Consider the following 16,775-nt stretch of genomic DNA (forward strand, 5'->3'; position numbering starts at 1 on the left):
TTAATCACACATAAAGATAGCAGCCAATAAAAATGTGCAGTGAGAAAATGATGATAATGTAATAATAATATAACAATTAAAAGTATGATACAGTTAAATATGACCGAAGGAAATAGGTTTACATTATTATTTTTTAATGATTAACTAATGTTTATAAGACAAGGTTTTTATGCATAGCACAAAGGATAACAAAATATTACAAGCATTAATTTACTTGCTTGCCATACAAATTGAAAATAAATGCTGCCGATAGTAATTGAACCCGCATCTTCTGATGTCCGATTCAATTATTACGGAATTTATTTTTACTCTGGAGATATTTTCAATTTGTATGGATATTTCAGGCGACTAATTAATGCTTATAATAATTTGTTATCCTTTGTGTTATGCGTAAAAACCTTGTCTTATAAACATTAGTATACCATTAAAAAATCATAATATTTGATAAGTCAAAATATATCGCAAACAGATGTAGATATAATATATCTCGACGCCATCTAGTGAGAAATTCAGCACTAACAAAACCTTTCCAACAAAAATAAATTTGGTTGTTTACAGGTGAAAAAATAAAATAAGCAGTAATTGTCGATTGAAGTACTTGTACATATTGAATTATTTGGCGGGTTTTGAATAAGCCGACGTATCTCAGTGGTCCAGAGTACCTGACCGGACATCAGAAGGTGCGGGTTCAATTCCCGTCGGTGGCATTTATTTTTACTCAGGAGATATTTTCAATTTGTATGGATATTTAAGGCGAGTAATTAATGCTTATAATAAAAAGTTTACATTAGCTCAGTTGGTAGAGCAGCGCCTGGTAATGCGAAGGTCCTAAAAAGTCCCAAAAGGTCCTAAAAGGTCCCCAAAGAGTCCAAGATGTGACTGTATCTTTTTCTCTTTCAAATTTTCATTTAAAAATCGCTAATATTGTCTTCAATAAATGAATATTACAATTTTTCATTCTTTATTAAAAAATATTCATTACATGCCTATTATAAAACACAATCGAAACAATTCATTGAATCTGAACAAGCTGGATAGGAAAAATAACATTGATGATTTTTCTTAGAAGAAAATATTAGAATATTATATTGTGTACTTTACTAAACTTTAATCCAGCTCTCAACTAAAGTAATGTACACACAGAAGTATTTTGAATTATACATATATATCTACTCAATTTCCAGTGAAAAGGTTTACTCAGATCGTTGTATTCAGTTTAAAGCGAATCCCATTACTTATCTTATATTATTTTTAGTTTAATATATACAAATTATTTAATAATAACATTGTGATTAAGGATTAATGGATTCCCTCGAGAGGTGTGTAGGTCTTGTATTGATAAAGTTCCGAACCACCATATCCGTAGAGTAATTTTCCTTTGCCATCTTCATCGTAGTAGGGGTAGCGATATTTCGGCCTGGAAACGAAAAGAAAATTTAACATAAGTAGGGAACCAATTGTTTGGAGAGTTGCCAATAACAGGATTTATAAAACTAGAACAGTTCTGCTGGGCAGGACCTCTATGATGGATGAAAAACAACCAACTGCCAATGAAGCTTCTCTACAATAAGGACAAAGGAGTGTTGGAAGATTTAAGTTTAGATGGCTGGATGGTGTGGAGTGGAATACGCTATAATTAGTCCTAAGCAGAGATGTGCAAAATGGGTACCCAAAACCATTTGAAATGCAAAATGGAAATGGGTCAAAACTTTTCCATTTGAAAATGCAAAATGCAAAATGGTTTTTAGAAAAGCATTTCAAATGCAAAATACCTATTTTCAAAATGCATTGAAAATGCAAAATGGTTTCTCAGGTCAAACAATTAAAATAATTATAGAATTTTTAAATAATTTTGTCATTTAATAATGGACATCAATGTAGAACAAACATATTACATGATGGTAAATCCAAAAACACCACGACTACAGATTATGAAACCACAAAAAATTTGCGCGGGACTAATGTTGCCAACGTAAAAACATAGAAACTGCTATCTAACATTTAATATTACAGCGTCATAGCCCCATGTTCAGTATTTTTTTTAGTGGTATCACTCAATTGCCAGGGCTCCTACCAGGGAGCAACTTGGACAAATGTAAATTATCTCTCATAGCGAGGTTGAGGACCGACTGATATTTGGGGCTTATGAAAAAAAGATGAGTGGAGATAGTAGGAAGAATGTTGCAAAAAAGCATTTAAAATGGAAAATACCCATTTTGCATTTCCATTTGAAATGGATGTATTTGAAATAAAGCACATCTCTGGTCCTAAGTAATAGAAGGGGTTATGTAAGTATGCAATTACAACCTTCAAATATGCAATGCATGAAATTTACATTCAAATATCCATCCTTTAAGAAAATTTAATAATCACACTGAAATCCTTGAACTAAAAAAATGTTAATATTGTGGAAAACATGCATTAAAACCTTGAAGCAGACACCAATAATAGAGCTGCAATTATTATTTTTACTTAAAGAAGCTTTTGATTTATTGTTATTGTGTTTTTTAGAACTCAATTTTTTAATAAATTTAAAATAAATAAATTATTTTGTGTTTTTATTAAGTTGTACAACTATTTAACTTTTATATTATTTTTACAGATAGTTGTATAAATGGCTTAAATGCCGAAACAGATGTAAGATTAATAAAAACTTGCAGAAATTAATAATAATATTTCAAAAGAAATGGCCCACTGAGGCAGCAATATTAGAGGAGAGACTTTAGTTGCGCTGAAAATTGCGTTGCAACAGTTGCGGGCATAAAAATTCACACTAGACTTTTTGAATTTGTTTGAATTTTAGAATAGTTTCCAACTGTCAAAATTCTCAAACTAATGGACTAAGGTGACATTTCACCCTTCTCTTGATATCTTATACATAGGAAAACGCAAATTAATAAATAAACAAATAACTACTCGCAATAGGTACTTCTATCAGTCTCAAAATTCTTTCAGTGAGAGCAATTCTGTGGTACAAATTTATATTTCAGCACATAAATAACCCCTTATATATACAGGCTAGAACACAATCATAATACTCGTTTTAACTTTAATGAAGGACTTATTGTACCTAAGCATGTAAATAAATATGGACAGAGAACATTAAACTATATGATTCCTAGTTGTTTTAATATGTTACCTGCTGAAATTAAAAACTGTGCCCAAAACAAACAATTGGTGAACTTACTGAAGACTTGGCTTACTGAAAGAATTAATTTGCATTAGCTTACAATGATATATTATTCTAAAGACTTTTAAAATTGTTATTTATGCTTTTCATTATTTTCTTTTACTATATTTCTGTAAAATTTTTTGTTTTATACAAAAAAATTGTAAAAATTTAACTGTAAACTCGCTATAATAAGATTTATAATGTAAAAAACCCGTTAGACAAACTGCTAAAAAGCAGTTTATCAGGACTTTTTTGCCTTGTAAAGTGTGTAATATTGTAATATATAATAAAAAAAAATTAAAAAAGAAAGGTATCAAACTCAGCTAACATAAAGCTACTCTTCATACATTATAGTACCCAATAGCAAACGTGGACTTTATAAATAAATAAATTGAAAATACAAGTTATCCTATGGATAAGCTATCAAGACGGTGGAGAAATTCTCCCTAAAGCTCCTATGTTTCTATAAAATATGCTGTTGTATTGTAATATTATACAGCATGGTAACTTTAACCAGTAATTCTTGAAATTGTTTGGAGAAACAATCTTAAATAAATTTTGGTTTCCAGTGCAAACATAAACAAAAATTGATAGGTATTGGGCAGTTAGGGTTGTGCGGTTACTTGGTTGAGTGACCAGTGATGAAATGTTTATGATTTTGTTTTTGAATTTGTTTGCTTGAGTGAAAGAATGTTAAACGCAATGTAATTACCTTTCAAAATACTGGAAATTGGGGGCTCTTGGAGTAATGGTGGCATCTGTTGAGCTTATGGAGAACAAGATCAATATAGCCACCTGCATACACTGCAAACAAATAAATAACATGGTATTTAATAATTCATAACTTTATGGGTAATTAAAATTGATGTGCAACAAGTGTAGTACCTAATGTATACTATCGCAAAATGAATACAAAGATAGAACAAAAAGACATCAAATTCCGGAATTATTTAACGCATTACCTGAAGACATTAAAAATGAGACATCTTATTCAAAAATCAAAACGAAAATTAGATCGTTCTACCTCCGTGAAACATGAAAACAAATAATATTGAGGATAAATACCTAGATCTGTGAAAACCAAATCATATCAAAACAAATAATATTGTGAAAAATACCTAGAACTGTTAACCATTGTTAATAATAAAACAATTACTATCGTACATTATGATCATAAGCATTATAATAATTAGTAAGTATTTTTATATTAGATAATATACTATTAAGTAAATATTATGTATTACGCATCAAGATATCAAGTTGAGATTTAAATATATTTTTATAAGCAAATAAATAGGAAAAGTGAGATTAAAGTGGTAAAAATCATTTGAATTTGTATCTGTACAATATAGCTTTGTTAAGTGGTTTCTCCATATTTAATTTATGCATAATGCACACAGTATTACTTCATTGCTATTTTTATGGTTAAATATATATTTGTAGCTCAATAGCACATGGATGTCAGTGACTTTGCGAGCTTAAAATACTCGATAACCTGTAAATTTCAAACAGTAATATCTGAGCAAATTTCACGACACCGGATCTAATACATTCGAGAGATTTGATGCTCAGACTAACGCACAGATTTCTGACAAATTCGTAGAAAGAAACAATTCCCAATGCCCATCTCACGCCTATGGTTCTACTATTTGCACTACACTGGTACATATTTTTTAGTGAAAAAAGGCGTTTCCCGCGAAAGACACGATCAATTTGTGGATAGGAACTTACATAATTATCTTTGTATTAGAAAGCTCAATATTAATAAAACTAATTGACCATGAATTTATGTAGAACAAAAACGTTTCTTCATAAAATTACATATTTATGATATTTTATGTTTGGTATTCTTTCATGTTATTGCAAAATATAAGCAAACACGACATTATATAACCGGTTTTTATGTCAACACTAATTTACAGAAATAAAATATTAGGACACAGAATAGATTATTTTCACGTATTTGGTATAAAGTTATACAATATATTATTATTATATCTGTATTGGGTAAGGCATACTGAAGGATAAATTTTAAGAACATGACCACTGTCTAAAGATGGGTTCTTTCGGAGAATTTGAACAATTCATCAAATTTCGAAGTTGATTTTCAAGTTCTGTGAAGGTTCTATTAGAGTTCTGTTTTTTTATATCATTATTGGGCAGTTGTTTCACAAAACTTAAATACTAACAGAAATTAAATAGAGCCTTCACAGAACAAGAAAATCAACTTTGAATTTTGATGAATTCTTCAACTTCACTGAAACAACCGTTACCGTTTTTAAATTTGTTATAGTAAAGCGCACTTGAAGTGAAATGACACTAAACTGCGCTATATAAATGCCAGGTTATTATTATTATATGCAATATTTATCATGTTTTACACTGGAGTACGTAAATAATTGGAAATTCATAATATTAGATATTCGCAATATTGCATTATTATTTTAAGCATTTTTATAAAGTTTGGTATTTCTAAATAATTTAATTTTAATAGTAATTCTGAAATTTTAGAATATAAATACTATATTTATCGGTGCTTACGTTATTGGTAATATTATCATGAATAGTTATTTCGATTTTTATAATTACATTTTCCTAAGAACACCTATTCAATTAATTTTTAAATCGTCTTTTTTAGTTTTGCTTCGTATATATTAGAGGAAAGTTTTCAGGTTTCAAAGTTGGAAGCTGAGATCTATTTTGGAGACGTATTTTTGATATGCCAAGCCATGCAATAAAATAAAAATAACTTAAAATGACTTCCATAAACAAACTATAACATGGTATTTACATAATATTTTAATAGATCCATCAAGAAATGAAAACATTTTTCATCAAGTGATTAATAATTAGTCAGAAAGTTACAGTAAGTAAATCATTACAAAAGAATGCTGCAACTTTTTGCTTTACGGTATTATTATTTCTAATACATATTTCGTTTGTTTTCATTCACTATTACATAAGATTACAACAAAAAATCACAAAATATAAAAACTTATTTTCCATACTTTTAAGCTACGGTAATTAAATATATGTATGTGTTACGTACCGTAAAAAATAACACAAATTTGCTAGCTGCCATTTTTCTAATCACTGTCTACCACGACCTGCGTCCACTATTCAATTATCACTTATGCTGTGTTATAACAATGTGTAATATTAAATAATCTTTCCAAGATGGAGGACGTGACGTTTGACACCAGACACAAATTCTTTTCACATACTAAATAGCTCGCAACTCCAAAAAATACTTCTTCTGTACGAAACGGGCAAGTAGTACGAAAATGAAGGGGATTGAATAAACTGAAATGTATCATTATGGTTGCGACAGTGTGGCGAAAGGTACATAGTACGAAGTACGGTGTACATAATGTGATATGTTATTTGATAGTTCTTTTTTGGTAGGTGTCCTCAATTTGCTTTCATTGTGGTTGTGTTGTCGAAAAGAGGCTCCATAAAAAGGTGAGATCAACGCGCGGCTCGTAAGAAACCTATCATATTCTAAGAAGAATCTCGTAAAAATATTTCAGTTCGTACTTCTAACATTTAAAAGTATGATCACTGGAAAAATACATACTAAAAATTGTTGCGTTTTGTCGAAAATTTATGTACGGTACTTTTATAATTTTCTGAGCATATCTTCGAAAAGCACCGCTCAAAGTACAATTCTTAGGGGGAATCATAAAATGATTTTCTGCGTTTCGGTTTAGATTTTAGAGTAATTTGAATATCACTATTTTTTTAACGTCACATCAAGACCGCCGTGTGAGTAAATGGTTATTATTTTCCGTTGTGAAAACATGTTTTTCCATAAGAATCCCCAACATATATGTTGCAAGAAATTATGACAAGTTAATTAAATTTAATTTCCTTTTTGGGTTATAAATCCCTTTCGACGCCATTGAATGTAGGTAAATTAAATCAACACAATATTCCATCAATTTCATAAATCTCGCATCATTTTTTTAACTCTTGACAGGTCAAAATGCCAAACAAAACGTCTGAAACTAAGTGGGTCTTCCGACGACCCAATGCATTTTTCTGTCTTACGGGCTTTTAAACTTTGAATGCCAATTAATCAGTCAATTATCAATGGTATACTTATGTATTTGCGCAGGAATACATAAAATACTAAAATGATGTTCTAGTACTTAAGCTAATATAAGGAGGATAGTAATTTTGGGCACTACCTGCTCCCCCACTTGGCTGCGGGATAGTTAAATGATAACATTTCCTTCAATTATTATTATAACCAAGGACAATCCAAGACACCATCTAGGTTGTAAAATATTACTTAAGACAAGAGATTCTCTCTTCAAGTCACAGTTACTTGGGTTACCTTTTTATTTTCTGTGTCTTTATCTATTTTACATTTTCACTGTGATTTTTTGTTCATATTAAATAAACATAATATAGATCACAAGGAAATTGAAGACCTTATGAAATAGGACGTGTTATTCTTTAAGCATCGCTACACTGTACTGTCTTACATTTTCAATTTATATCATTTAATTTCTTTATTTATTAACAAAATGTCTCCTTTTAAACTAAACGTCTAAAAATGCACTCTTTTAGTCGTACTTTACACATTACATACTCTATTAATTCTTCTCGATTCACATACAAAAATTTCACTTTCTAAATTTGTCGTTAACGTTGCGATGCTTTATTTTTACTGTACATATCTGTCAACCACATGTTAGACCTAGTGAGGTAGGTAATGTAAAGCATATAATTAAATTATGTACAAAACAATTATGGATCCTACTAAAAAAATATTTTTTTTGAGTAACTCCAAACATTGTAATATTTAATCATTGAAGGAAATATTAGCAACTCGAAAATTTCGAACAGAAAAATCAGAAAAAGATTCGGTCGCATCTAGGAACTGAACTCAGGACTTAAGTTAAGGACTTACCACTGAACTAATTCGACCCTATCGAAGTATGACTGAGAACTATCAACAATATCTTCATTTTTAAGACGCATATTTTTATTGGCTGCTATCTTTATGATTCTTCCCAAACTAAATGCAATCTAGATAGAGTCTTGAATAAATATGTCCATTTTGATTTTAATGTGCAACATCTATTTATTAATATCTACGATGAATATGTTTTTAATTGTGACTGGAATCACAATGAAAATTCATCACATCTTTAAAAAGTTATATAAAGTCATGGAAAGTGATGAAACAAAACTTTATTAACTGGGTTAAGTAGGTTAGGTTAGGTTAATATTTTTGTTTTTCATCGTTTCTAATGACTTTATATCACTTTTTAAAAGTATGTTGAATTGTCACTGTGTTGAGTTATCATGGAACCGTTTTCAATAACCTAATGAGTATAACATCAAACTGTAATATACATATAATCATTTATGATAATATTTGCGATTCTTAAACGCAAATTTTAAATAGAAAAATCATTAAAAAAATCAAATTTGAGCTGAAATATGTTGAGCCCCCCTGCGGTCGATGAGGCCCGTATAGAAAGTGAAACTGGGTGGGGAGGGGCTCACCTTGGGACAGAAGACAGAGGAAAGGGAGGGTTAAGTAGTTCTTGTTGGTGAATGAGAATATTTCGCTTCGAGAATAAGGGCGACCACACTTTTGAAATCAATTGAGAATTATTTTATTCGTTAAAAAAAGTAGTACATAGGTACCTAATTTCCTGATTTACGGACACATCATTTAACACCTTGATCCTAGACAAAATAATATCTTGTCATCAAATTTTCCCGTTCGGCATTCAATTTCAAATAATATATTTGCGGTTTTGGAACGTATCCAAAAATGAAATAACACTGTTTTTGAAAACAGACAAAAGATTCATTCAGGTTTTTATTTAAAAAAACGGAAATACGCAATGAAACCATGTTATAACCCCTAAAGCCTCTGAAAGTAATTTTAAAAAAGCACTGCCCCTGAAAGCAGACGAAAGACTCTTTCAGGTTTTAGTTTTACAAATCCATGTAATTAAAAAAATAAAGTACTGTCCCTGAAAGCAGATGAAGACTCTTTCGGGTTTTAGTTATATAAATCCATGTAATTAAAAAAATAAAGTACTGTCCCTGAAAGCAGATAAAGACTCTTTCGGGTTTTAGTTTTACAAATCCATGTAATTAAAAAAAAAATAAAGTACTGTCTCTGAAAGCAGATAAAGACTCTTTCGGGTTTTAGTTTTACAAATCCATGTACAAATAAAGTACATTTCCTGAAAGCAGATAAAGACAAAAAAAAATAAAGTACTGTCCCTGAAAGCAGATAAAGACTCTTTCGGGTTTTAGTTTTACAAATCCATGTAAATAAAAAAAAAATAAAGTACTGTCCCTGAAAGCAGATAAAGAATCTTTCGGGTTTTAGTTTTACAAATCCATGTAATTAAAATAAAATAAAGTACTGTCCCTGAAAGCAGATAAAAACTCTTTCGGGTTTTAGTTTTACAAATCCATGTAATTTAAAAAAAAAATAAAGTACTGTCCCTGAAAGCAGATAAAGACTCTTTCGGGTTTTAGTTTTACAAATCCATGTAATTAAAAAAAAAATAAAGTACTGTCCCTGAAAGCTGATAAAGACTCTTTCGGGTTTTAGTTTTACAAATCGATAAACTGTAAACTGTAATTACTGCTTTATACCATACTAACAACCTTTATAATTTGGCGAAGGTATTATAAAATCTATCGTGACTTTGCTTTTATTCGGTTTATAAAAAAAAAATTGCAAAACTTGAGAAATATTTTTCGAATGCTAAAAGTTTTTTTATAGAATTATTACAAAATTTTCGGGAGCGCTAATGGTAATCTTTTTATACTTCTAACTCAACACGTGGTATTTTATCTTTTAAATCATATTTCTCACAATAATACAACATGAGATAGCATAACTTGAGATCGTGTCAGCCTGGGATATATATCTCCCAAAAATACTCTACCATTGTCCTATGGCCATTGATGTATAATATGTGATAATGAAGTATGTTGTATTTAGTCTATATCTATGGACAGAGGCGGATTAACTGTTGAGAGCGCCCTAGGCAAGCACCTCATCGGCGCCCCTCTAGCGACCACATATTATAAATTTTAACAAGTACCTAAAGTAGCCGAATTTGTAGTTAGGTGGGTTTTACGTGAAAATAAAAATTTCGTGGGAGGGGGGGGGGGGGTGGCTAGAGAATTTCAAGAAAATAAAATTTGTCCCGAAAAAAAATTCATGGGGGGGGGGGGGGGGTGGCTAGAGAATTGTTTAAAATTGATGTTTTTACGTGAAAATTATGTTTTTAACTTGACTCCCAGTCGCCTTTTAGATTTTTTCAGCGCCGATTCTCGTTCTGAGTAGCCTAAATGGCGATATATCGCCCTCGTTGGCAACACTGCCAGCTATCTTTTTTTTACATACCAAGTTTCATCACAATCGGTTCAGTAGTTTTTTTGCATGAAGAAGTAACATATACCTATACAAACACACACATATACACTTTCGCAGTTATAATATTAATAGGGATAATCAATAAAACATAAAAAATTTAAATGATCAATTATTTATGTAAAGGAATAAGTACTCACTAATAAGTACCTACCTAGAAATGCCTAGGATCCCTTTTTGTTTAAATTACGAATTTTATTTTATGCACTTTTCAAATGTCACTTATGTGTTGTCTTGGTTACACTTAAACAGCATTTATTTATGAACAGCATTGTGTACTCGCTATGTGGCTGACTGAGTGACTAATAAAAATAATGTAATTTTTTAATATAAAAAAGGACGACAAATAAACTTTAAATGTCGTTTCTTTGTACTTCAGAGCAACGCATTGTTTTATTTGTCTTATAAAACGATATTTTTAGTGAAGAAAAATGGAAAAGTTACGATTCACATTTACAGTGTTAGCAGCATTGGGTGGAAAAACCGGTGTGAACTGCATAACTTCAATCGAGTCACCCGATGAACATTTATTTGATATTCCTGATGATTTGAAACTTGCAAGAAAACACACCGCCATAACAACTACGGACGTTTTTACTAAAATTCAGAATTCTCTAAAGAAAAAACATCAAACACGGAAAATATTTATTAACCGGTATTTCAATGGAAGATGCTCCAAGGAACTAGCATCATTGATCCCCTCGGCACCGGTGCATAGTCGGGAAACACACCAAACGCGCGCCCAACATATGTACTCGGTTGACATTTGTCATGTGACAAATGTCAAACGGGTTGCTTCTACGACTCGTTATTGTGTTCAACAGCTCGGCTGTGGAACGATTTGCCGGGCTCTATGTTTCCTCCTTCCTACAACATGGGTCTCTTCAAGACCCACGTTCACTCCTTCCTCTCCTCAAAAAGACCCTCCACACAGCATCTTCAAAAATGACAGAGGCCCTGAGGGAAATTATTTTCCTCAGAGCCTCTTGTGTTGGGTTAATGTAAAAAAAATATAGGAATTACCTTAACTTTTGAGTTTTAACTTTAAGTTTTAATTTTAACTGAATTTGAGGAAAATTTACTTAGATGAAGGTGGGAATTTACAATTTGGTGAACAATACCTGGACGAAATTAAACATGATACGAGACTTTCTGAAAATAATAATAGTAAGGGTGGTGAAAATAAAAATCTAGGAAAAACAGCAGAAAGATTTTTACTCGAAAAGTTTTCAGGAAAAACATCAAGTGTTAACCAATGGATCAATGATTTATTTATTTATTGTTTGAAACACTTACAGAGTGTTAACTTATTAAATTATTACATTAATATTATTGCGTGGGAATGTGCACAGATATTAACACTCCAATTAAAAATGTTCACAGCATGCGTAAACAAGGTTCAGTTGTTACTAGGCGAAGATGCTAGTAGTGAGAAAAAACAGAAATAATAATAATCAAAAAGAAATATAAAACATGAATATAAAACACGAATATAAAACATGAAATATAAAATATAGTGAGTGTACAGAGAAAGATGAGGAAGAAAAAAAGGAGAATAATAAAGCTAATAACTGTTATTAACAAATTATAACTGTTCTCCATGACATATTATGGTAGAAGATTGTTAATTTGTTTTTTAAAATGTGCGAGACTGTTTGCGAATATATTTATAAGGTCGCATTCAACTGTGTTGTACAGACGACACATTCGAGACAGTGGATTGAAGTATGCAATATTGTTATTAATTATTTCAATATGGAATATATTTTGACTCCTTAAATTAGGTATGTCTATTAGGAACTTTAATATGTATTTATATGTATATATTTTTTTAACCTTACTTATTCACATTTCTTTGTACATATAATGTATAATAGAAAATAGTATATAATAACATAATATAAAATAACAAATTGTATGTAATAACATAATAAGAAAACAAGAAATGAAAACCCACTAAGGCACTGCCTGACTTACTTATAATACCAGTGATGTGTACATCAAATTTATGATTTTGAGAATGAATGTACACGTTTCGAGAAATTAAAGGAGACAGAAAAAATTGAGGTTTTAAAGTATTTACTTGAAAAACAGTGCCTAGATTGGTACACTCGTATGTTAATAAAATGTACATTAAACGCACGATGAGCAATATGGAAAACATTTTTTTGTGAAACATACGGAAACAAAGGTTGGTCACAAGTTAAATATGCATTTGCATTTAAATTTCAAGCAGGTTAATTACGGGAATTAAATTAAAAAATTGGTATATACTAATCACAAAAAAAATTAAACATCTCTGCGTCTACATTTTTGTTTTGCGAAGTTGTCAATAACATCGTCATAGTTTAAAGAGAGCAGTAATTTGGATTCAATGTTAAGTATGGCTAACGAATTTAATCTCCTGTCTGTCATGGTTGAGCGAAGATAATTTTTCACTCTCTTTAGACAGGAAAAACTCCGCTCGCCACTGCAATTGCTGACTGCCGTCGATACGCACATTTTTAAGGCTATGTCAATGTTTGGATAAATTGTTTCAAGTTCTTTTTTTCTTAGAACCTGTAAAATCGCTTTGGTTGTTCGGGGCAGATCTCCATCTCGAGCTATCGTTCTTAAATAAGAACGTAGATGGATACATTCATCAACAAAGCACTTTTCTAAATCACTAGAATATATTGTTACTAACATACTAGCACTATTTTGAACTTCTCCGGTGTTCAAATTGACCAAATTGCTTAAAAACGAAAATTTGGTATAAAAATTGCTGTACGCATCTCGTCTCTTTTGAAGTTCAACGACAAGTCTGTCTATAATTACTAAATATACTGTCACTCTAAATGTTTCCCGACCAGATAATGAAAAAGTAATATCTTCGGCAGATTCATCTGCTGTGAGTTTTCTCTTCCGTATCCTCTTGATGTCCTTTTCATATTCTCTGACTAATGCGAATTCTAAGGCTTGCTCTTCATATTTATTAAAATTTTCCCTTTCTGAAGAAATTATTAGAATCAGACTGTCATACATTTGAATAACTGTACAAATATCAATATCAACGGACTGTAATTTTTTATTGGTTTTATTCATGTGAACTAAAATAAAACCCCAAAACACGATCATGAAAGCAGTTTCTAGTCGTTCTAATTTCAATCTTATGTCTTTAGCTTCACATACAACAGAACGTTTTTCCTCTGTATTGCTCTCGATAGCAATTAAAGCATTGCAAATTTCTGGAAATGACTCTTTCAAACTTTTGCAAGCATCTGCTCGAGCTGACCAGCGTGTGTCAGATGGATTTTTGACAGTAGTTTTATTTTTTTTATCATTACCTAGGATTATTTGTGCTTGTAGAGTTTTCCATCTTTGAGTTGAAGCTGTAAAAAATGTGTAGATTTCTTGAAGGAGACCAAAGAACCAACAAGCTTCTTGAGCGCATTCAGCGGCACATTCACCCACTAGGTTAAGCGAATGTGCAGAGCAGGGTATATATTCTGCTAGGGGACATATTTCTTTTATTTTGGCCTGTAATCCATTGTAAATGCCTGACATATTTGCGGCATTATCATACGACTGGCCTCTACAGTCTAATATATTAATTTCAATCATGTCCAATGTTTTAATAATAGCATTTGCTATGTCTTGTGATTTGTGACCGACATTTGCGATAAACTTAAGAAAACGTTCAACGGGCGTACCGTCGGTTTGAATGTATCGGATCACGAAAGTTAATTGGTCAATGTGGGAAATATCTGGTGTTGAATCCACTATTATTGAATAATATTTTGGTATCTTGATTTCATGTTTTATTTGTGTTAATATTTTGTTTGCCATCAATTCAATAAATTCGTCACACGTTGTAGAACTTAAGTAATTGGTATATCCCTTTCCCTTGCCGCCATATTGAGCAATATGTTTACTTAAAAACGGATCAAACTCCGCTATGAGTTCCAGCGTCATTAAGTAATTTCCGTTATGAAGAGAGCCAAGTTTTTCGTCATGTCCTCTAAAAGGTAAACCACGCGATGCTAAAGATTTTACAGTGGCAACCACTCGTTTTAAAACTTCACGCCAATAAGTCATCTCTTCTAGAAATTGAGCGGCGAGCTCATGATCGACACGACCGTCAATGTTAGATCTACGTTGCAAGCTCAAAATACATGTTTTATGTTCACATGAGTTTTCGTGGCTTTCTAATCTATTCGATGCGTTCTTTCAATCATTAAAAACAACATCTTGTTTTCCAAAACTAGTTCCACCACCGAATAATAAACAAGGTCCACAATAAACTTTACCTGTGCTTGGAGAGTAAATAAGCCATTTCCTTGGAAGTTTTTCTCTATTTAACAACTTTCTTTCAAACATTGTTTTTGTTAAAAAACGTGAGATTTTATCTTCATATATTCTCTTACTCAATGAAAAATCTGCATTTTGATTTTGATTAAATCCATTAATTGCAATGTATTCTTGTGTTTCGTTATTGATATCCCACTTGACTGGGTCACATCCCACGATAAACAGTCTATTTTGCGACTGCCTCACAACTTCTACGGCTGACGGAGTAGGCAGCATGGACAAATCGTGTTGTTTAGAACTAGTAGGAATTTCACATTGAATAGACTCGGTAGAAGACGCACTGTGAATTGCGTTAGAAAATTCCGAATCATCACTTTTTAATTTAGAAAAAAATGTCTCAATATTTTTTTTTATTTATTTATTTTTTTTATTTATTATTTAACATTATAAATGATAACAATATGCATATGTTTCGTATGCTTTATAATATTTTGATTTTTTTCTTCTTTTTCCTTAGCCTTCCTTTTATAAGCTGCACCACTAGGTTTCTTCTTCAATTCACTCATTATTTGGGTAATGAACTAAAACGCAATGTACTAATTAATTCACACAAATACCGCTGCGAGTACGTAATCAATAGAAGCGCGCGTAACCGGCGACATCCAAGCTGAAAGTGATGAGTGTGACTGTCACCCCGTCATCCGTTCGGAAGTCCGGTGCCGGCCGCTTATCCCCTGCCCCCGCTGCGCCCTTTGCCCTGCAATCTAGCAACGCCCGCGAACGAATCCACGAGCGAGCGGTCTTCTATTAAAAAATCATGCGATGGAGGCATGGAGGAATAATCAAGAAGGCGAGTATGCTTTGGAAGCTCTGCATCTATACAGAAGTAAATAATCTTTTATATTGTGTAAGCAGGTGCATACTTACTTACAAAATTAAGTTTATATATTTTCATTTATTATTATTCAGTTACAAAGGGGCGCCCGCCGGCGCCCCTTTGTAACTGGCGCCCCTAGGCACGTGCCTACTTTGCCTTAGGGTTAATCCGCCACTGTCTATGGAACATGAAGAGTTTCTCCCAAAATAGCCCAAGGGGTTTAAATATGGAGTAGGTAATTTGTTTTTGTGATAAGTGTGGGCTAAGTATTATGAAATTTTAAAAGCTTTAAAAAACAGCTTCACAACACATTCCAATTGGGTATGATATAGTCTCACTGTCTCCAGACGGTTGTGAGCAATTGGGACTCTTGTGCGGTATTGACTTTGATATTAAAATTCCAATGTCTTATTATCGTCCGTTGAAGAATAAAGCATGGTCCCCACAAATACAGTTAACTGTATTCAATAGTAAAATAGTCACTTTCACTTCTGAGCCAGCGGATACTGCGGAGTAGATGTTCTGCCTACTTACTGCACACACATAACCTACGTACATACCTACCTTATACGTACAGGTTACATCTTCCATGTCATGACAGTAAATAATATAGATACCTATACAGGGTGTATCGGCACGTACCCGACAAACTTTAACCAGCTATTCCTTAGCACATTTGGAGTAAAAAATGTTATGGGCACTTTGCTGTCCGGTAACATTTTTTTCAATTAAAAACAAAAAAATATTAAAAAATCCACACTCCGTCACTGTCATTGGCATTGTTTCTCGTGTTCAACAACTGTTATTAGCAAGTGTGTCCAAAAAGCGTCTTCGCTCTTTCATACACACTAAATAATAATAGTTAAAAATGAGTTGAATGGTGCCATGCCATTTCGTTGTGATTGTAAAAGCGCGCCAATGTAGGTACGTATTCCTATGAATTCATAAATATAAAAGTTGAGGTATATTTTCTTGCAGAGATATTCGAAGCAAAAATTGAGTTATTTGGTTTA

General features: G+C 31.9%; 1 protein-coding gene across 1 annotated transcript; it reads right to left on the reverse strand.

Annotated features, from left to right (window-relative positions):
- Nucleotides 1–480: 480 nt before the first annotated feature.
- LOC149412164 (uncharacterized) lies at nucleotides 481–6,417 on the reverse strand. The gene is made up of 3 exons (XM_089646394.1): nucleotides 6,222–6,417; nucleotides 3,885–3,976; nucleotides 481–1,417 (listed from the first exon to the last, which is right to left on the reverse strand). The coding sequence occupies exons 1-3, from the start codon at nucleotides 6,252–6,254 to the stop codon at nucleotides 1,300–1,302; spliced, it is 243 nt and encodes an 80-aa protein (XP_089502520.1). The 5' UTR covers nucleotides 6,255–6,417; the 3' UTR covers nucleotides 481–1,299.
- Nucleotides 6,418–16,775: the final 10,358 nt, after the last annotated feature.

This window comes from Hesperophylax consimilis, chromosome 24 (genome assembly GCF_061612785.1).
Source record: "Hesperophylax consimilis isolate HC1 chromosome 24, BYU_Hcon_1.0, whole genome shotgun sequence".
Lineage (NCBI taxonomy): Eukaryota > Metazoa > Arthropoda > Insecta > Trichoptera > Limnephilidae > Hesperophylax > Hesperophylax consimilis.

Excerpts from the sequence above, each read along its gene's own strand:
- LOC149412164 (XM_089646394.1), bottom strand. The coding sequence starts at position 6,254 with ATGGCAGCTAGCAAATTTGTGTTATTTTTTACG. Across the intron at positions 3,977-6,221 it reads AATTTGTGTTATTTTTTACG|TGTATGCAGGTGGCTATATT; the intron begins GTACGTAACACA and ends ATTTGTTTGCAG. Across the intron at positions 1,418-3,884 it reads AATTTCCAGTATTTTGAAAG|GCCGAAATATCGCTACCCCT; the intron begins GTAATTACATTG and ends TTTCGTTTCCAG.